A 23,210-nucleotide genomic window follows, 5' to 3' on the forward strand; every position below is an offset into this window, starting at 1 on the left:
TTTGTCTTCATGTGTAGGAAAAAGAAATTCCATGTTAACGAAGCTCTTCTTACTAGTTTTAGTTAATTAAATGCCAGACCAAGGCTCAAGATTAGTATGAAATACTTACAAGTGACAGCAATTATGATAGTAAATAATAAAATGAAAATGAAAGCTGCAGAACAACATAGAAAAATCATACATAATTCTAAGCTATGGTAGTAATGTTTCTAAAGGAGAGTGCAATGTTAGGTTACACATCCACTTACACTTGCACTTTTGAATTCAGAACTATTGAATCTTTGTGGGCTCAAAATGCATCATTATTTTCCCATGTTACAACTGGACCTACAAAAGCTATAATGTTTGTGAAGGACATCGTACTTCAGGAAAGATATACTATAAGAAGGCTACATTTATTATAGGATTTTTAGCAGTTTTATGAATAGCATGCGATCCCAAATTGTAACAATTAATGCAACTTCATCTTATTCACTTCTTATTTTCCTTTTTTTCTCTAAAGGAGCTTAGTACATTATTATTATTATTGTTATTATTATTATTATTATTATTATTATTATTATTACTACTACTACTACTGTGTGCCCAAAGGCTGTTTTCTCACAGTTGTTCTCCATGTCCTCCTGTCTTCTAACGCTCTCTTCATGTCCACATGGCTTCCATTTGCGTTGCTGTCAGTCATCTTGGGTCTTCCCCTTCCTGTCACACTTCTCCTACATGCTAATCCTTCCAAATCATTCGCCATAAACTAGTCCTATTGCAACGTGTGACCCAGTCAATTCCTTTCTTTTTCTTATAACTTCAAATAGTCTTTTTCTTTCCTATTCATTCCTGCACCTCTTCATTAGTCACTCTTCATACCCACATACACTATGTGATCAAAAGTATCCAAACACTCCCAGAAACATACATTTTTCATATTAGGTGCATTTTGTTGCCACCTACTGCTAGGTAATTCATATCAGCGGCCTCAGTATTCATTAGACATCGTGATAGAGCAGAATGGGGTGCTCCATGGAACTCACGGACTTAGAATGTGATCAGGTGATTGGGTGTCACTTGTATCACACATCTGTACGCGAGATTTCCACACTCCTTAACATCCCTAAGTTCACTGTTTCAGATGTGATAGTGAAGTGGAAACGTGAAGGGATACGTACAGCACGAAAGCGTCTGTTGACTGACAGAGCCCACGACAGTTGAGGAGGCTCGTAATGTGTAATATGCAGACATCTATCCAGACCATCACACAGGGATTCCAAACTGCATCAGGATCCACTGCAAGTACGATGAAAGTTAGGCGGGAGGTGAGAAAACTTGAATTTCATGGTCGAGCAGCTGCTAATAAGTCACACATCATGCCAGTAAATGCCAAACAACCCCTCACTTGGTGTAAGGAGCATAAACATTGGACAATTGAACTGTGGGAAAATTTTGTTTGGAGTGACGAATCATGGTATACAATGTGGCGATCCGATGGCAGGGTGTGGGTATGGCAAACGCCTAGTGAACATCATCTGCCAGCGTGTGAAGTACCAACTGTAAAATTCGGACGCAATGGTGTTATGGTGGGGTCGTGTTTTTCATGGAGGGGGTTTGCACCGCTTGTTGTTTTCCATGGCACTATCACAGCACAGGCCTACATTGATGTTTTAAGTTTTAAGCACCTTCTTGCTTCCCACTGTTGAAGAGCAATTCGTGAATGGCGATTGCATCTTTCAACACGATCGATCACCTGTTCATAATGCACAGCCTGTGGCGGAGTGGTTAAATGACAATAATATCCCTGTAATGGACTGGCCTACACAGAGTCCTGATCTGAATCATGTAGAACACCTTTGGGATATTTTGGAATGCTGACTACATGCCAGGCCTCACTGACCAACATCAATACCACTCCTCCTTGGGGCACTCAGTGAAAAATGGGCTGCCATTCCCCAAGAATCCTTCCAGCACCTGATTGAACGTATGCCTGTGAGAGTGGAAGCTGTCATCAGGGTTAAGGATGGTCCAACACCATATTGAATTCCAGCATTACCGATGGAGTGCACCACAAACTTGTGTCTTTTCAGCCAGGTGTTGGATACTTTTGATCACATAGTGTATTCTTACCATCCTCCTCCATGCTCACTTCTCAAATGATTCCATCCTCCTTCAGTCCTATCTCCTCACTGTCCATGTTTCAGGTCCGTAGAGAGCGACACTCCAGACAACGCACTTAGTTAGTCTTTTCCTGAGCTTTCCAAATAATAATTTGCTCTTTCTATTGAAAACTGCCATAGCTACCATAACTAGGGTTTTGACCTCCTGGTGGCACTTTAAATCTTCTTAGATAGTTGGAAGCTGTCACTTGATTAATTTCAGTTTATCATATCTTCATATTAACTAGGTTCCCCCTTTGCCAACCATCATGCACTTTGCTTTCTTACCATCTCATTAAACAAATTTTTGCGCTTTGTTTGTGTTACTTTCACTTCCAGTTAGTAATGTCATATCACCTGCAAATTGTACCTATGTTATTCTGTTTCCTCCAATACAGACTCCACTTTTGCCATATTGTTAAATGTTAAATGGAAGTTTGTGACTTATAAATGCTCATTTAATGATTTATTATGTCAGGATTGCCTCCAATACAGACTCCACTTTTGCCATATTGTTAAATGTTAAATGGAAGTTTGTGACGTATAAATGCTCATTTAATGATTTATTATGTCAGGATTGCCTGTTACTACAAATATTCACATTTATGGTTTCAGCAAATCATTGTGATATTCAGCAGTGAATAGTTTTGTCATTATGTATAAATTCTAGTTATATGCATACTGAACATCACTAAAATATTGTATAATATCCAATAAATGTGATAGAATGATGCAGATGTTATTGACATATTTTAGTGCACACAGCACTAGTCACAGTTACACCTATGCAATCCAGACGCAGTCTTCCTGGGAACCAGAAATACATGATCTTGGCCACACTTCATTTGTTTTGGAATCACTCTTTCAGTGTTAACGGCTACCATTGTCACTCAGCCCAGCAAGTGTAAACTTCCAGACCAGGCAGTGCCACTGCTCCCAACAGTTTTCTCAGAACCTAACAACTCCAAACAGTTTATCCTTGTGTGCTTGGCACCATTGTCTGTATGCTGTCATCCAACAGCTGTCCATGACTCCAGACATTTCACTGCTCTCAGCAAGCATCCAAGAACAGTCCACCGAAGAGCCAAAACGGAAACAGCTCAAGAGCATTCAGCACTGCTATCCTTGTGTTGTCAGCCAGCAGCTGCCCATTCTCTTCCCAGGCACTGGCTTCATGCTCTGAACTTCTCTGCTGCCCAATACAGGAATTGTAACACTGTCATGTTTGCTCACTTGTCATTTCTAGTGGTGCTTTGATGTCCCAAGTATATTCTGCCACAGCAGGGACACACCACCAGCCTTGTCAACAATTGACATGTGAGGCATGCTTTTAACAGTGTCATGTAATCATAGTATACTGTTTGTGGATAAATTATCACATCTAAAGATGCAAATAATTTTCTGAAATCAGTAATATGGATACTTGTAATAATTGGGTGATCTGACATAATAAATTATTGTATAGGCATTTCTCAATAATTTCTTATTGATAGATGTTAAAGAGTCCACCAACATAGTTGAGCAGTCAGCAAGAGTGACTCATGTGAAGAATCCAGTTCAGTGCATGGTACTGCCACGGATTTTGGCTTGGTGAGAGAAATGGAAGACGGTGCACACAGTCTTTTGATGCCAACTCAGAAGCTGCTTGACTGAGAAGTAGTGGCTCCAAGGTCTGAAAAGTTGACAATGAGAGGGCAAGCGATGTTGTGACCCCATGACTCCACACACCACATCCACGATGCCATGTGGCAGAGGGTGACATTCTGACAGGTTGATGTTGCATCATCTTCAGGGCATAATCACAAAGTTTAGATCTTCAGATGTTAAAGAACAATAACAAAAATAGCAGTTTTGTCTCACTCTCCTTCCAATCATGCTTTCCTCAGACATTTCATCCCCAACACTTACTCTTATCTTTTGTTATAAATATAAATCTTGTACTAATAGGCTTCTCCTTTATTCTACAAAACACTCAAAACATGCTCTATTGTTATCTGTAAAAAGTGTTTTCTAAATCTAAAAATATAGTATAAATTACCTCTCTTAATATATATCTCTCTCCTATACTTCTCAGTAGTGCAATTGTCTCTCTTGTTCCTTTACCATTTCTAAATCCATACTGTCACTCTGCAGTGTGCCAGTTTAGCTTTCCATACAACTTTTTGTTCAGCAGTCTCAATAATATTTTGGCTCCATAACAGTCCAGTGTTCTGCACACTTCATGGTATTCTTCTTTTTCTCAGTTGGTACCATTACAGAGTCCTCTTGTCGTTTTCCCATTTTGTATATCTCATTACAAAGGTGAACTATATTGCTTCTCCACTTGCTTACCCAGCTCTCAATCACTTCTACTAGCAATTCGTCAATTCCACATGCCTTGTTTTTTATCTCGTTAGGTGCTTTTTGCACTTCTTCATTCAAAATACTATACTCTTTTTCATCATATGAAACATTTGTCTCTTCTTTATCCTTTGTACTGGTTGACCTTTGATCCATCTCACACAGATACCGCACACATTCTCGCCTTCTCGTTATCGCCTCTTGTGGTTCTTTGATTATTATGCCATCCAGACTTTCAGGGTGCATATAAATCTTTCTGTTCATAGTCTGAAAAACTGTCTCCCTAGCTAATGTGAGCATAATTTTGTACTTTCCTTCTTCCACTATCTTCTCGCATTTCCCTTTCATCCTTTTTTCTAGTGCATGTCCTGTTTCTCTTCATAATTCATTATACAGTTTCCCATTCATCATTTTTCCTCCTCTGTTCTCAACATTCTTCCATTTTCTTTGCTCTTTCATCTTTTTCAACACATTTTCAGTTACCTGTACTACCCTGATGGTTTTTTAGAGTTTCTGTTTTTTACAATTTCTTTTGCATTTACTGTAAGACTTACAGGAATTATCAATTTCAGCTAGTAACCATTGCCACAATTTGTCTTACACAGTAACTCTGCACATTTATACAGTGACTGCTTAAGCTATTTCTACCATGCAGAAACAAAACTAGCCTGAACATTATAAAATGGAGAGTCAGGTGTATTTTTAAAATGCATCATTCCCTAAAAGGCAAAACTGGCCCTTTTGAGAAACAGCATATGTTGTTGCAACCTTCAGCGGAGAAATAGTTTGATGCAGCCCTTCGTGTCTGCATAATTATTTCCATTAAGCCATGTGTCCCTCTAAACTTTAATTCCCCTTCCAAATTTCACCTTTATTTACTTTACAACTTGCTCAATGTACAGACTAAGTATACATATGAAAATGATAATTGGCCTTTCATGATTTGAAGTTAAGTAGAGGAATTCCAACATTCCACTTAATTAAACTGCATATATAGTTTGTTACCAGAATGAGATTTTCACTCTGCAGTGGAGAGTGCTCTGATATGAAACTTCCTGGCAGATAAAACTGTGTGCTAGACCAAGACTCGAACTCGAAACCTTTACCTTACATGGGCAAGTGCTTTACCACCTGAGCTACCCAAGAACAACTCACAACCCATCCCATCTCCTTAAAATGCCACCTTTTTGCAGTTTCTTCAGTTTTAATCTGCAGTTCATAACCAATAAATTGTGGTCAGAGTCGACATCTGTTCCTGGATATGTCTTCCAATTTAAAACCTGGTTCCTAATTCTCTGTCTAACCATTATATAATCTGTCTGAAATCTTCCAGTGTCTCGAGGCCTCTTCCACGTATACAACCTTCTTTCATGATTCTTAAACCAACTGTTAGGTATGATCAAGTTATGCTCTGTGCGAAATTCTACCAGTCGGCTTCCCCTTTCATTCCTCATTCATGGCTAAGCAGGGATGGCTAGAGGACAAATGTAAAGATGTAGAGGCATATATCACTATGGGATACAGCCTACAGGAATATTAAAAGGACCTTTGGAGAAAAGAGAACTACCTGTATGAATATCAAGAGCTCATGTGGAGAACCAGTTCTAAGCAAAGGGCGGAATATGGAAATGTGGAAGGAGTATATAGAGTGTCTATACAAGGGTGATGTACTTGAGGGTAATATCGTGGAAATGGAAGAGGATGTAGATGAAGATGAAATGGGAGATATGATACTGTGTGAGGAATTTGGCAGAGCACTGAAACATTGGAGTCAAAAAAAGGCCCCAGGAGTAGAAAACATTCCATTAGAAATACTGATAGCCTTGGAGAGTCAACCATGACAAAACTCTGCCATCTGGTGAGGAAGATGTATGAGTCATGCGAAATACCCTCAGACATCAAGAAGAATATAATAATTCCAATCCCAAGGTAAGCAGGCGTTGGCAGGTGTGAAAATTACCGAGCTATCAGTTTAATAAGTCATAGCGGCAAAATACTGACACAAATTCCATACAGACAAATGGAAAAACTGGTGGAAGCCAACCTCAGGACAGATCAGTTTGGATTCTGTAGAAATGTTGGAACACGCGAGGCAATACTGACCCTACAACTTATCTAATCTATCTAATGAAGTCACCCACATTGAACCGTTACAGTACCCACATGCCCTATAGAAACAGTTATTTGCATGTGTTTATTGTTGTGCAGTTTAATATTAAACAAACCAGAAATAAGGAGGTCTTATATGCTTTTGCTTTCCATTTCCTTCCAGGCAAGGAATGATGATACTGTTCGGGCAGTAAGAGTTAATGTGATTGAAGCTGAAGAAGAAGAAGAGGAAGAGGAAGAAGAAGAGGAGGAGGAAGAGGAAGAAGAAGAAGAGGAGGAAGAGGAGGCAGAAGAAGGGAAAGATGACAGGGTAGAGGAAGTAGTGGTGCAACGGAATGAAGGTACATTTGTGATACAGTAATTTTCAGTTGTATATTAAGAAAAGAAATAAATCATCTTCAGGACACCAACAAATCAGATGCAAAGGAAATAGTATGTATTCAGCCAGATTAACTGTACAGTTGTGTGTGTGTGTGTGTGTGTGTGTGTGTGTGCGCGCGCGCCCTCTAGCTTGAAAAAGAAGATTTAATCCGAAAAATAGCAAGCACAGTTATCAATCTCGTTTGCATACCTGTCAATTACTCAGTACCTCTACTACCCAGTGTGTTGTTCCTTTTCTTAATATTGAGTGGTATCTTGATTTGTGAGTTTCTCTCACTGTGGTGCAAAATGGGCTTGAAAGTCTGCATCAGAAGACATTTGACACAAAAAGGGAAAGAAGGAAGGTTTTAGGCAGAGGTAGAATATTAAAAAGAAATAGCAGAGGGTGCAAATGACTCTCTGCTCATCAAGGAGAGTGTCCATGCAGTGCTTATCCAAAGCTGAATGAATCCCAAGAGCTCCAAATGCCATAGTGGTTATTCAAAGTGTTCTCAGAACATTGTTGCATCTGTATGTACAAAACTGCTTTGTTGTAGTCATAACATTTTCCTATCTGTTTATCTGGAAATGACTGCACTGAATTGACATAGACAATAATTTTTGGCCAAACCAGATTGTTTAGAGAGTTTCGGAGAGAGCTGTAGGGAATAGTTGACAAGAACAGGGGAAAAAATACAGTAGAAGAAGAATTGGGTAGCTTTGAGAGATGAAATAGTGAAGGCAGCAGAGAATCAAGTAGGCAAAAAGATGAGGGCTAGCAAAAATCCTTGTGTAACAGAAGAGATATTGTAAATAAAATAGAAAGAAACTTCCACATGGGAAAAATATATTAAAAACAAAGATTCCAAGACTTACCAAGCGGGAAAGCGCCGGCAGACAGGCACAATGAACAAAACACACAAACACACACACAGAATTACTAGCTTTCGCTATCAGAAGAGATATTGAATAGAATTGATGACAGGAGGAAACATAAAAATGCAGTAATGAAGCAGGTGAAAAGGAACACAAATATCTCAAAAATGAGATCGATAGGAAGTGCAAAATGACTAAGCAGGGATGGCTAGAGGACAAATGCAAGGATGTAGAGGCATATATCACTAGAGGTAAGATAGATACTGCTTACAGGCAAATTAAAGAGACCTTTGGAGAAAAGAGAACCACCATATGAATATCTAGAGCTGAGATGGAAAACCAGTTTTGAGCAAAGAAGGAAAAACAGGAAGGTGGAAGGAGTATATAGAGGGTCTACACAAGTGCAAGTTACTTGAGGGCAACATATTGCAAATGGAAGAGGAGGTAGATGGAGATGAAATGGGAGATATGATACTGAGTGAAGAATTTGACAGGACACTGAAAGATCCAAGTAGACAACATTCCATTAGAACTATTGATAGTCTTGGGAGAGCCAGCAATGACAAAACTTTGCCATCTGGTGATCAAGATGTATGTGACAGGTGAAATACCCTCATACTTCAAGACAAGTATAATAATTCCAATTCCAAAGAAAGCAGGTGTGAAAATGATCGAACTGTCAGCTTAATAAGTAAAAGTTGCAAAATACTAACATGAATTCCTTACAGACAAATAGAAAAACTGGTAGAAGCTGACCTTGGAAAAGATTAGTTCGGATTCCATAGAAATGTAGAAACACGTGAGGCAATACTTACCCTACGACAGTAGGTTAAGGAAGGTAAACCTACGTTTCTAGCAATTCTAGGCTTAGAGGAAGCTTTTGACTATGTTGACTGTAATACTCACTTTCAAATTCTAAAGGTGGCAAGGGTAAAACACACGGAGCGAAAGGCTATTTACAATTTGTACAGAAACCAGATGGCAATTATAAGAATCGAGGGACTTGAAAGGGATGCAGTGGTTGAGAAGGGAGTGAGACACAAGGTTGTAGCCTGTCCTTGATGTTATCCAGTCTGTAAATTAGCAGCCAGTAAAGGAAAGAATTAAAATCCATGGAGAAGAAAAAAAACATTTAGGTTTGCTGATGATGATGTAATTCTGTCAGAGCCAGTAAAGGACCTGGAAGAGCAGCTGAATGGAATGGACAGTGTCTTGAAAGGCGGATATGAGATGAACATCAACGAAAGCAAGACAAGGATAATGGAACGTAGTCGAATTAGATCAGGTGATGCTGGAGGTATTAGATTAGGAAATGAGACACTTATAGCAGTAAACGAGTTTTGTTATTTGGGGAGTAAAATAACGAGTGATGGTCGGAGTAGAGAGGATATGAAATGTAGACTGGCTATGGCAAGGAAACCGTTTCTGACAAAGAGAAATTTGTTAACATCGAGTATAGATTTAAGTGTCATGAATTCTTTTCTAAAAGTATTTGTATGGAACTTAGCCATGTATAGAAGTGAAAAATGGATGATAAACAGTCTAGACAAGAAGAGAGTAGAAGCTTTCAAAATGTGCTGCTACAGAAAAATGCTGAAGATTAGATGCATAGATCTCGTAACTAATGAGGAAGTACTGAACAGAACTGGGGAGAAGAGGAATTTGTGGCACAACTTGATTAGAAGAAGGGATCGGTCAGTAGGACACGTTATTAAGGGATCGCCAATTTAGTACTGGAAGATAAAAGTCATAAAGGCAGACCAAGAGATGGATACACTAAGCAGATTTTGAAGAATGTAGGTTGCTCAGAGGTGAAGAAGCTTGCACAGGTTAGAGTAGCATGGACAGCTGCAGCAAACCAGTCTCAGGACTGAAGACCACAACAATAACAAGAACTTACAAATATTATTTAAATTTAAGCAAACTGCTTTTACTTAACAGTGGCTTCGGTTTTGACAGCCAGAGGAGTGAACTAAGCAGGGATGATGCTACAATGTAGGTATCAGTTAAAGAGCCCATAGAAGAAACTGCCTAAGTTACATTTTGTACATATTTTGGGAGAGGAAATTTGAACTTTCAAGGGGTGGGGGGGTGGAAATTCCAATCAAAGGTAACCAACATAATTATTATAATGTCTTAATTTAATGTATGTAGAGGAACTAAATTACAAAAAATAACAATTGAAATTATGTGATTAGAAGGGCAAAACATGCAGAGAAAGTACATTGTTGCCATGAAAAGATCATGGTATATCCATCACTGTGTTAGGCTTTTGCCTCGTCTTTGGGTTGTGTAGCTTTGGAGGTTTCTTTTTCTCAGTCTTGGATTTTGGTTCATTATGTGGTAGATTGGCAGTGATCACAAATCTGTTTAAACTCTTGAAGGTCTGCATATTTCTCATAAGATATTGACAGGAACTTTGAAAATATACCCTTAGAAATAGTTATTTGTAAAAATTTCTTGATTTACCTTATAAAAAGTTTCATGTTACAAAACACTTAGTATTATATACTTGATAAGTCCATAACAGTTTGTTAGGACCCTAGTGTTGATTGCCGTGACATCTATTTGTAGACTACCTAACGTTCCAGATCTACTAGCTTCCAGGTTCCATCGTAAGTAGTCCTGTATTCGAACAGCTTTTCTTGCTTCAAAACCAGGGCTTCTCTGAGCGGTCTTTTCTTGAAAGAAAACTTAGGTTTGTAATACGCTGTTAGAAAAGGTCTGATCTCATACAATTTCTTGTTAAGCAGGAATGACTTTGTAAGACCTTGGCTTCACCTTTGCAGTTTCAAAAGCATTAATTCAGTCTTTTGGTAACTCTGCTGTAGTTTTCTTTTTCTGAAACCAAAGTTGAATCTGCTTTTAAATATTTTCTGATATGTCTCATTTGTAACAGGACATTAAGAATATTTTCCTTCATATAATTCAAGGCATTTTGTTATTGATAGTTCTTCTTCTGGAAGGTAAATTCTGTTTGTCTTTTCCATGCTGTAGTGGCTTTTTCTTCCCTTAAACGCATCTGTGTGGTTTATAAAGGCTGCTTCCTTTTCGTTGAATTGTTTCCAAGGCTGTTTATCATGCATGCATATTTTGTCTTTGGGAGATTCTAGTATCCTTTAGAAAGCCTTTTGGCAACAAGAATTTTGTTCTTGGTATCATTTCATTTGATTAGTAGTATATAGTGGAAAGATTGCTGTTTCCGTTGTATTGTAAGAATCAAATGAAATGATAACTTAAATGAAATTTGTGTTATGTAGGAAGATAGATCATTCCAGTTACCTAATAAATTAAAGCTTTTTTCATTCATGGGGTTTGATTTATATGAAAAACTTCAACAATGGGCATTTAGAGTCACTGCCTAACTCGCGACTCATTCTCCTGAGGTCTCTACAAACATTACCAATTCTTCTCTCTTTAGCTGATTGATTAACTGGTGGCTTCTCACATTCATCTTGTGATGATCCACACATTATAAGATCCTAAGAAGACCACACTATAATTACACTTCAAATTAAACAACATTATTCTAAGGCAAAACACGGAGTAAGAAACTCACCTGGTGATGTTAGCATTCGTAAGCCAACTGCTCAAACACATGTAATGCAAACAGTGAAACCTTGGACTTGCTTCATTCTTTCTATGGGAAGACAGACTTAGAACATTCTTTCCATTACCACTGTAGTGAAGCCTTATGTATCTCAGTGACTTATCACAATATTTAAAAATCATTTTAACTGCCTTGTAGTACCAATGGCTGGTCATCAGAACATGCCATAAACTCATTTCTGAATTAAATGGATTTACCTCATTTTTTCCACGGTGCCCTCAATTAATAAAAAAAAAAAAAAATAAAAACATTTAGAAAATGAAAACAGAAATTGATTCCTAAATGGTGATTACGCTAGCTGTTGGAAAAGTGCCTATAAAAGAAAACTAAAAATGGGGAGATATTTAGATTACAGAATCTACTATAGGGAATTTAGGAAAATGAAAAGTTATATTAAAAAAGGATGACAGTATCATAAGTAAGGGTGGATTGTAGGTAATGGACACAAAAATTACGGAAATCTATTCGTGCACCATGCGCTAGTTACAGATTTGAAGCAAAATTGCTGTACCAAACAATGAACAATATTTTGATTTTTTGCTAGCCCGGTTGCAAAATAATTTCAGATGTATGTCTTATTCTTCATTCACACAAGGCATTTTTGAAAAATACCAAGCACAAAACAAGTTTTTTCCCAACTTTTAAACAATTACTTTTAGAAAATTTGGATAAAATAAATACATAGAACTAGTTGCAGAATGGTGGTATCTTAATAGATCACTTGCACTGTTCTGTAACATTATCATGACCATTCATTGGTACCTTGAGTTAATGTTTTTGCAGCAAACAGAGGCTAGGCTACTTGGAAATGAGTCAGGTGCTGATAAGTTCTCATGAGTATATGTAGCCAGAAATCTGGGGAATCTATGATCAAGGAAGTAGTATGAGATAGTTTCTGTACCCTCCACATGCAGACAATCATGTCATTCACCAATCTGGATGGATTACAGTGCTACTAGAAATTCTATAAAGTGGTCCAGGTCTCATCTCTTTAACAGGAAAGAAAGATTTCAATAGGAAAAAGTTCCATGTTAAGATATAAGTCCTCATTCAACTGCAAACTTGTTGCATAAAGTATCCCATCTTGTGGCTCTCACATTTTGTTGTGTGTATTTATGACCTTTCGTCACCTATATTACAAGATGCTACTACTACTACTACTACTACTACTACTACTAGTACGCTAAGTTTGGGCTTTTTGCAGATGACACAAATGCCACAAAAATGGGAAACTTAGTATAATTTTAAAAAGAGCTTTTAATAAAGCGTTACCCTAAAATACCTAAAATAAAGGCAACCATCCACCTATAGCTGACTGATGTGTGGCACATAGAAACACACAACAGAAAATTATTTATACTAGCTTTTAAACTTTTAAGCTTTCTCTAATCAAAGTAAGCACATTCACAAGCACAACCACACAGATACTCACACACACATGCTTGTGGCCATGACAGGACTGACTGTTGATTATCAATAGTAGATGCCTGGGCAAATCGAGGCAGTCAGGTGGAAGGAAAGGACACTTGAAACAAGGTGTTGGTGTTGGTGTAGTATGATGTAAACCTTTTCCACAGATGGCTCAGCAACTTCACAGTAAGAGTTATGGAGTTCATGGGGTACAGCATATGAGAGATAGGGAGAGTGAGGAGTGAAGAAGGGAAAAATGGAGGGAGGAAAGAAAAGGAAGGTGGAGATGAAGAGGAGACAGGAATGGAAGAAACAAAGGGAGGGGGTGGAAAAGGGGGGAGAGGCGGAGAGGGCAAGGATGGAGTGAAAGAGAGAGGCTGGAGAGGAGTGGGGCAGAGAGCAGGGAGAGTGGTTGGGGGGGGGGGGGGGGAGAGAGAGAGAAAGAGAGAGAGAGAGAGAGAGAGAGAGAGAGAGAGAGAGAGAGAATACCCACAGGGAAGGGGGGGGGGGGGTCAGTGAGGATGAGTGGTGGGAGAAGGAAGTACAACACTGTATGGGAAAGGAGGAGTTTGAAATGATTTAATGAGATATTTTGTAGATGAATCATTGTCATCAGAAGTTGAAAACACTTACTATTTGCAGTACCGAATCTGCTGCTGAATTCCACCCAATTTATGCATAAAATATGAGGAGTTGTAGATAGAAAAGACTGGCATTGTGAGACCCTTCATATGATGGCTTGATAAATTCAAGGAGCATACCACAGAATGGCAAACAGAAATGACTAAACAAATATTTATTTGGAATGCAAATGTTGCCATTCAAGGGCAATATGAAATTATAAACTGAAATACTTTCCATACTTATATACCAGAATATAGTATAGAATAATATTTTGGAATAACTCATCAGGCCAGGCTTAAGTTTTCTGTAATGAACAATTTGTAATCCAACTATTTATGGTGGGAATTGTGCATGTGCTGTCTATTTCTGATGAAGGCCTGGTTGGCCGAAAGCTCACTTTGACAGTCTTTTTGTTGTGGTATCAATGACTGAACGTCTCCACTATATAGCAAGTAGCAACCATCCTTTTCATAATATTGTTACATTCCATCCTGGATTTTCCAATGTTAAATGAAATTTATTGTAGATAATAGCTGCTTTGATTGAACTGCTCAGTTCTCAGAATCAGCACTGGATATAAGAACAAGAGATATAATGTCTTTAAATCACTTGCTCTGGTCCAAGAAATTATCCACTGTTCAGGAATACAGCATTCATCTTTTTCTTAGCAGAATCAGTTGACATATATGTTAATAATAATATCACATAATGGCAATTCATTGTAATATTTGATTTCCACAATAATATTATCTTTGTGATTAAGCCCTATGAACATCTTAAAAATGTTGTTTTCCTAGGGCTACAGTAGCTTAGAAATTATCTAGTGTGCTTAAATGTTCAAACATTTAAATAACAGTCACATGATGGTTGAAGAAGGTAAACGTACATTTATAGTATTTGTAGATTTACAAAAGCTTTTGACATTGTTGACTGAACTACAATCTTTGTCATTTTGTAGATAGCAGGTATAAAATACAGGGAGTGGAAGATTATTTACAGTTTGTACAGAAACCAGAATGCAGATACAAGTGGTGAAGGGCATGAAAGGGAATCCATAATTAAGAAGGGGGTGGGCCAGGGTTTTAGCCTCTCCCAGATGTCATTCAATCTGTACTTTGAGCAAACTGTGGTTGGAAACTAGGAGAAATTTGAAAAGGAAGTTAAATTTCAGGAAGAAGAAATAAAAACTTTAAGGTATGCTGTTGAAGTTGTAATTCTATGACAGAGAGCAAAGGACTCGTTGAACTGAATCAGGTGACCCCAAGGGAATTACATTAGAAACTGAGACACAAAATGTAGTAGACGGGCTTTCCCACTTTCGCAGCAAACTAACTGATGATGGCTGAAGTAGAATACAGACTGGCAGTGGCAAGAAAATTATTTTTGAAAAAGTGGAAATTGTTAACATTTCATGTCAATTTAAGTGTTAGGAAGTCTCTTCTGAAGGTATTTATCCGGAAATAACCTCATATAGAACTGAAACATTGACAATAAGCAGTTCAGGTAAGAAAAGAATAGAAGCTTTTGAAATGTGATGCTATAGACGAATGCTTAAGATTAGATGTGTAGATCAAATAACAACTGAGAAAATACTGATTTGAATTGGGGAAAAAAGAAATTTATGGCCCAACTTGCCTAGAAGAATGGATCAGTTGACAGGATACTCTCTGAGGCATCGAGGAATTTTCATTTGGTGTTGGAGGGAGACCAAGACTTGAGTACAGTAAGCAGATTCAAATGGATGTAGATTGTGGTAGTTATAGTGGATTGAGAGGCTTGCACAGGATAGTCTTGCATGGGGAACTGCATCAAACCCATATTTGGACTGAGACAACAACAACTACAACAACAACAAAGTGACATGTTTTGTATTAATAATATGAAAGTATCTTGTGACATATTCCACATACTTCAGGCAAAGTTGGGATGCTTGTCTCATGTAGTGTTATTAGTAGCACACAGTGACATATATGCAGCAATAGTGGCCATTTACAGCATTTTATCGAAAGTACTCAGTAACTGGTTTATCTTATTTTCACTCAGATAAACATTGTTGAACCAAGTGTTAATTTCCTCATGTAGTACTTATCTTCTTAGATTTCTGAAGAGACACTATGCCTTATATTTGTCTGTATTATACCTACAATCATTTTCACAAGTATGTGTTCGGGACAAAGATTTTTGGACTGACAGGATCCGTTACATTGTACTGGACGACAAATGTTTCACATGAGTGCCCCGAGGAAACATAATCAGAGCGGCCAATTTTCTCATTATAAATAAATGATTTACCAAAGACCATCAGCAACAGATAGAGATTGTACACTGAATGATGCTATACTTCCAGTCTTGTAAATGCAGTCAACTTAACCATTTGGCCATGTGGCCTGACTCAAACTTGCCAACATATGTAAAGGAGACATTGGTGAAATACAACAGAAAGAACAAAAAGAAATAAGAAAAATTTTAAGTCTCAAATACAGACTAAGAGCAAAAAAGTGTACTAACATTTGTTTGGTTATGATAAAATGCAGACTAATATTCTATTGGCATTTCAAAAGAAAGAAAATCACCTAATTAGTGAGACAGTTTGTAGAATTGTGTGAAACTTTTAGAAAGGTTAAAATTGAGATGGTGAAATGGATTGCAGTAGTAAAAGACCTGAAAAATCAGGGACAACACAAAATAAAATAGAAGATAAAAAATTACACTGAAAGTTCTGTACTAGACTGTTAACCAGACAGAAAAACTTAAGGAGACTGGAACCACTGAATGTGGAGATTGAGAGAGTTCATTGTGAAAAATCAAAGTAATATGAGCTCAAAGAAAGCCTAAAAGGAAAACTGGAAATGTCCTTTGGTGCATGTTGGACCATGCAGAGTGCAACAAACCTTATTAGTACAGGAGAACCTCCAGTTTTTGTGGCGGAAAACCATAGAAGTAAATATCAGTGATAGTAGAAGTTAGAATCAAGCCTGGAAGTGTGCTCCTCTAGCCTAATGGTAGACGTAACTACTTGTGTAAAGCAGGAAATCTAGGTTTAACTCCTGGTCTGCCCCAAAGTTTCATGAATCACAGCATATTCATTATATTGTAGGGTCAGCATTTCGGAATGATTTTCACTGATGTCATGATGTTACATCATGACATCTTTATTGGTTTCATGCCTGCTGATCCATTCATTCATTTTAGCATTAGTAATTCAATTTATTACTATTTTAGTTGTTTTTCTTCTTTTTCATTAGAATATTATTTATTTTTGTGTATCTGACATATTCCACATCCGTGAGGATAGCGCTATGGATAAAACAAAGAGTCTAATATAAAAACTTTCCCCTGATGATAACACTACCCCTCACCACCTTTTATTCTTCCAGCAGTGTTTGTGGAATGTTTGTTTCTGCTATTTCACACAAAACATGCTGACATCCACATATCCTCAGATACTGATACTACCACTTATCAGAGAAGGCTGTAAGCTGCAGTCCAATGTCAGTGTTAAGTTCAGAGTCCCATGCAGGGCAGTGTTTGCTTACTGATTATCTGACCATCTCTGGTTCATTCAGATGGCGAGTTGTTGTAGTACAGCATGTTGGTCAGTCTTTTTTCAGTATCATAGTCAAGATCCACCTTAGATGTCAGTAACACATGGAGCTCCACAGTTTCCATGATGGTTATACACAATGCTACTATTTATTTGCCCTCAGTACACACATTTTCACACAATGCAGTTCTTATAAAAATTTGATTCAATAAAGTATGTATTTTTATGAAACCATAACAAATGTTGCAAATATTTACTCCTTGTACTGGAATACTAGTTCTGATCAGATGGTACAAGTAAGTACTAGTACTAAATGACATTAAGATGATATCATGGGAAAACTAAAATTACTAATGATTAGGAAAAAATTAATAGAAAACAAACAAAATACTGGCTGCAATATTCTGTACAACAATTATAAAATTAATTTATTTGTATATAAATATTTATTATTTGTAATGGCTGTTCTAGCAGGAAAACAAAGCAAGACACTAATAAAAAGTTAAATGGATTGTTGGATCAGAAAAGTATTGCACATTACGTTCAACAACAAAAAAGAAAATTCCATTAAAAGGATAGAACTATCATAGGTACAGGACATATTGAAACTTCCTGGCAGATTAAAACTGTGTGCCCGACCGAGACTCGAACTCGGGACCTTTGCCTTTCGCGGGCAAGTGCTCTACCAACTGAGCCACCGAAGCACGACTCACGTCCGGTACCCACAGCTTTACTTCTGCCAGTATCCGTCTCCTACCTTCCAAACTTTACAGAAGCTCTTCTGCGAAACTTGCAGACCGGACGTGAGTCGTGCTTCGGTGGCTCAGTTGGTAGAGCACTTGCCCGCGAAAGGCAAAGGTCCCGAGTTCGAGTCTCGGTCGGGCACACAGTTTTAATCTGCCAGGAAGTTTCATATCAGCGCACACTCCGCTGCAGAGTGAAAATCTCATTCTGGAAACATCCCCCAGGCTGTGGCTAAGCCATGTCTCCGCAGTATCCTTTCTTTCAGGAGTGCTAGTTCTGCAAGTTTCGCAGAAGAGCTTCTGTAAAGTTTGGAAGGTAGGAGACGGATACTGGCAGAAGTAAAGCTGTGGGTACCGGACGTGAGTCGTGCTTCGGTGGCTCAGTTGGTAGAGCACTTGCCCGCGAAAGGCAAAGGTCCCGAGTTCGAGTCTCGGTCGGGCACACAGTTTTAATCTGCCAGGAAGTTTCATATCAGCGCACACTCCGCTGCAGAGTGAAAATCTCATTCTGGAAACATCCCCCAGGCTGTGGCTAAGCCATGTCTCCGCAGTATCCTTTCTTTCAGGAGTGCTAGTTCTGCAAGTTTCGCAGAAGAGCTTCTGTAAAGTTTGGAAGGTAGGAGACGGATACTGGCAGAAGTAAAGCTGTGGGTACCGGACGTGAGTCGTGCTTCGGTGGCTCAGTTGGTAGAGCACTTGCCCGCGAAAGGCAAAGGTCCCGAGTTCGAGTCTCGGTCGGGCACACAGTTTTAATCTGCCAGGAAGTTTCATATCAGCGCACACTCCGCTGCAGAGTGAAAATCTCATTCTGGAAACAGGACATATTGTATGAAATATTATCCTGTACTAAGGAAAGTAATACAAAATTTAAACCTACATATAACATCAAAAAATTAACAATTCTGGCAGTGAAATTAAACAGACATGGTGTATAGCTGAGAGGGAAACTTGGAATTCAGTTATGGAACATGAAGAATGAGTTGTTATGCTTTTTTATGTCATGTTATCAAAAGCGTGTGCTCACATATATATTTTCCCCCATTCCCACCATTTCCTCTGCTGATAAGATGCAGTGTGATTGCAACGTGGATACTGCATAAGTATAAAACATAATCTTCATCCTTTGACTTGTCTTCATAATTGTTTATATACTGATCAAAACAGTTAAGAGGGACAACATTTTAAACATCTGTATTATTTTTTTGGGAGTGTTTGGAGTGAAACAGACTTCTGCACTGGGAAATGAAACCTTTATTTAACATAAATGTATGTATCCTGTTCTCGTTTCATCACACGTGTTGGTGCTACAACCATAAATTCAACACAATGCCATAAAGCAAAGTGGAAACTCCTTCACGTAAGTCACATAAGGTACAAAAAGAAACATTTCAGTAACTGGTAGGCCCTCACATCTTTGAAGTGTGCTCCTAACAAAACTGCAAAAATTTCCTTGTGGATTTTTCCCACTCCTCAGTAAAGACCTCTGCAAGTTCTTTCAGTCTGAGGTGCTACAAGACAGATCCAAAGTTGTCTGCTCAGCATATCCCATAAATACTCAATATGATTGAGGTCAGGACTCAGAGCAGGCCAGTCTAATGTTTGAATTATGAGGTCCTGTAAAGTTTCCATAATGGCTGCTGCCAGATGCACTCACGCATTGTACTCTTGCGGGATAAACTGGGGATCCATTACAACTGCAGTGGACATAACATGCCCCAGTATAATCTCGCTGATGTAGCTTTGAGCATTAAGTTGGCTTCTGAGTAACTGAGGTCCGATCGGCCATCAGTTGTGATGGCATCATCACACCATGCCTAAGCTGCAGCCAAATCAGTCCATTTCCTGAATTGCTGCTTCATTATAACACCCACCATGAGGACAATATACCCATGTAGTCTATTGAACCATGTTAGACAAAAGTGGGACTTCTCTGTAAACAATAAATTGTTCCAGTGACACAGCTGCCTGTGCCCATATTCCTCGGCAAATCAAAGTGAATCTCTCATATTCCATGCAGTGAACTGAGGAATGTTAAACCAGTCTATCAGAGTCTGTTGCATATTGTTTGGTCACTGACACTGCAGTTGCTGCTCTTACATCATTTTGTCATTTTGTAGGTCCCTGTTACTTACAGTGCACCAATGGAAAGAACAATTAACTGCATATCAGTTGTCTGAGGCTGATATTTTCTCTTATTTTTCCTTACCCTGGCATTCTTGGGTATGTACCAGTTTTACAAAATCACTTCTGAACCCTTCCAACAACAGATGAAGCCATGTTACGCTCTGTAGACTCTGCAGTAATGTCACTGTCCGAACATGTTCGGCCTCAGTCAGATGCCTCGGCAGACAGAGACAGTGGTCACATGCGTGTGTGTGATTTGCTTTTGTGCGAATATGTATGTGTGTCCAATTCAGAAGAAGGTATTTTGCTCCTGATCAAATTCTTGCCCCTCTAATTATTTTCTGCAGTGTATCAGTGCTTCATTTTTTCTTTTAATATTTGTAATGAAATACTGCATTAACACAAAAGAAATTAGATTGCTCACATTATTAAGGAACCATTTGTTGGGGCATCTTGGTGGACAACTGTTTTTCAGATTTGAACTATGTACTTACATTGTGACAAGTTTCAAAATCAGTTAGCACAGTGACAATGGACAAACTGTTTATGACAGACATGTTCTTGTGCACTTCTGAAAAATAATGTGTGAGAGATTGAGACAAAGTAAGTGAGACCAGTGCTGCAAATTTGTATATTTACCAAATGTGTTTAACAGTGCTGGTTGCCTTCAAAGTACAAGACATCAGAGTCTTTCCTTCTTTTGTTCAAAACATTTCTGCATGTTGTTTTCTGCGAGACTGAGCAGGAACTTTCCAGTTTTATACAAGAATGTGTCTGAGTTGATTGATTTCAATGAAAGATGCTGTACTTTAAGCTGATGTACTTTAAGCAAGCGCTATTGTGGCATGACAGATAGTTCCTTAGTTATGTGATGATTCTATTTTAATTTGTGTTGAGGTAATAGGTGAGTAAATTATGTGTTTAAGTCCTTTGTAGGAAAGAAATGCATTCTCTCTTTTCAATGTAATATAGGGTGTATCTTCAAATGCAGGAGCATCAGATGTTGAGAACTCTGTTACATTTATGGTGCTTAACTTTTCAGATCAAGTGGTAAGCGCAGATACTGAACAGCTGGGAGATCGGATTGCCACAGAAATCTCCATGCAGCAACTTGTTAATGATGCACATCCTGGGGGAGATGAAACACCTACCACCACAAATTATACTACTGGTATGTTTTGAAAAAATTTTCAGTGTGTTACATTGCCTATAAAACTTCACATAAAAGTAGTATATCATGATCAAAATATTAGTAATTCACAACAGGACCCAGTGAACTTCAGCAAATATGTAGGTATAACAATTTGCAGGCTTGTGGAATAAAATGGTCTCATAGCCTCAGTCATAGGTACAGCAAGTAGCGGGAGTAAGTTCATTGGTAGGATACTGGGAAAATGCAATCAGTTTATGAAAGAGGTGGCTAATAAAACACTTGTGCAATATTTCCTAGAATACCAGAAAGAGTTAACAGGGGATACTGAATGTATATGAAGAAGGGGCAGCACAATTTTTCATGACTTTGTTTGACACAGTCAATGCCTTCACTGCATGATAGCAATGTCAAATTTACCAATGACAGTGCTACTAAAATGGAGTCACTAGACATGGTTTTCTGAAATTCCTCCACCAAAGAAGATGCAGTAAATTTCTCAGGATTGAAATCAGAACATCTGCCAATGTGAGTAGATACCCTTGGTGTAGTGATGCAACTTAAATCACTTAATAAAGGCAAGTCTTCCACAAACAGCTGCTTGCTCAGCAGTAGATCAGTACTTAGAAAGACTGGGAAGTTGCACAGGTCACACCAATACAGGAAGTTGCACAGGTCACACCAATACACCAGAGATAAAATAGGAGCAATCTGCTGGATTATAGTTCCATATCATTGACCTTGATTTTCAGTGGGATTATGGAACCTATACTGTATTTGATCATTATGAAATGCTTTGAACAAAACAGTGTATAAAGGCTTTTGACACCATTCCTTTTAGTTGTTTGTACTTATATTGCATGCCTATGGAGTATTGTCTCATTTGTGTAAATGAGTTAGGAGAACAGCCCTCTTACGGTGTTTGCTGGAGACGATTCTGTCATTACTGTCTGGTAAAGGTATCAGAAGATCAAAATCGATGGAGACCCTTAAAAGCAAAGGGATATATATAACAAATGTTAGTTTTAAGTAAATGATCAAAATTGAGACACTCTGGAAAATTCCATGAACAACCAAGAGAAAAAAATAATTATTTCCAAAACAATCAGTGCTGGATTTTGTCACTTAGTAATTTTTTATTACCAGCTAAAAATCATGAATCACACTGACATTAATGGGAATGCTTTAATAGCATGCAGTAACTTAATACTGTTGAACATGATTATGAGTCTACTCAGAATCTGTTTTGAACATGCTGTCATATTCATTTTCTGAATAACAATCAACTTTTTCATGATTTTGATCAAGTGGCTTCAGTGCTCTTACAGCTTCATGGTGTGAATGTTTGTGGTAAAATTCATAATGTGCTGATGACACAAAGGGGAGTAGAGTCTGTAGGTATCTGTACTTCAGATATTTTAACTGAGGTTTTCGTTATTTACTTCTAGAGCAGGGAAGACACTGATATTTCTGCCGCAACAAAGTGATTTGTTGTTAGCAACAAAGTGCACTCTTGTTATTGCCATTTTGAAAACCTTCCCGTCCTTTATTGAGAGATTCTTTGTAAAACAAGATGAAGGATGACTTCTTTTGAAAATGCAACCACTGCATTTTTCCCAAGCCTTTCACTGAGTTCCTGAGATAATCATTTAGTCCACTTAATGTAATGAAGTTGTCGTGTGTTGTCTAGGCTATCTTCAATTTTTACTGGCCTTGGAAATGAAGCAATGCCCACTCATCATGTACAAAACTCCAAAGATATTTCCTGGCAACATTTTCAGTTATTCCAAAATCTTGGTCGTATTACATATGACCAGAAATCATGGATTTTGATCTACAGTTTCAGTTTGTGTATTCTGGGTACTGTAATACCAGAACTTTACAATGTATTAACTTGTATTTTGACCCCTAGCATTGTCCTTAAAAGCTGTGATATGTTTAACTGATTTCTGGGCACCCATGAGCAGCTTAACTTCAATGCCAAAGGCACATTGTTGCAACAGCAGAGGCTAAATTGTGTATCCAAAAACTGTAGATCTATTTGCAAACTCTCATATTTTGAACAATTCTTTTGCCCTGTATTTTGCTTCTCTAGTTGCCAATGCCTTGCGCAAATGTAATTCCTTTTCAAGAGTCAGTGTCTGAACATTTTTTGGGTACCCATGAACTATCAAATTCT

At 38.1% G+C, this 23,210-nt stretch overlaps 1 protein-coding gene and 4 non-coding genes across 19 annotated transcripts in view; 4 read left to right on the forward strand and 1 right to left on the reverse strand.

Moving 5' to 3' along the window:
• The window catches only part of LOC126272912 (ABC transporter F family member 4), a 202,419-nt gene that overhangs the window by 140,768 nt on the left and 38,441 nt on the right, over positions 1–23,210 (forward strand). For all 15 annotated transcript variants that reach the window (XM_049976184.1, XM_049976177.1, XM_049976189.1 and 12 more), the window contains 2 exons: positions 6,754–6,931; positions 20,924–21,052. In XM_049976184.1, coding sequence (XP_049832141.1) covers positions 6,754–6,931; positions 20,924–21,052 — 307 coding nt within the window. The remainder of the gene's footprint in view (positions 1–6,753; positions 6,932–20,923; positions 21,053–23,210) is intronic.
• On the reverse strand, positions 17,645–17,719 carry Trnas-cga (transfer RNA serine (anticodon CGA)). The gene has a single exon. It is a non-coding gene; the product is annotated as a tRNA-Ser (tRNA).
• Trnas-cga (transfer RNA serine (anticodon CGA)) lies at positions 17,826–17,900 on the forward strand. Its single transcript has one exon. It is a non-coding gene; the product is annotated as a tRNA-Ser (tRNA).
• Trnas-cga (transfer RNA serine (anticodon CGA)) lies at positions 18,126–18,200 on the forward strand. Its single transcript has one exon. It is a non-coding gene; the product is annotated as a tRNA-Ser (tRNA).
• Trnas-cga (transfer RNA serine (anticodon CGA)) lies at positions 18,426–18,500 on the forward strand. Its single transcript has one exon. It is a non-coding gene; the product is annotated as a tRNA-Ser (tRNA).

The sequence above is a fragment of the Schistocerca gregaria genome, chromosome 5 (assembly GCF_023897955.1).
Source record: "Schistocerca gregaria isolate iqSchGreg1 chromosome 5, iqSchGreg1.2, whole genome shotgun sequence".
Taxonomy (NCBI): domain Eukaryota; kingdom Metazoa; phylum Arthropoda; class Insecta; order Orthoptera; family Acrididae; genus Schistocerca; species Schistocerca gregaria.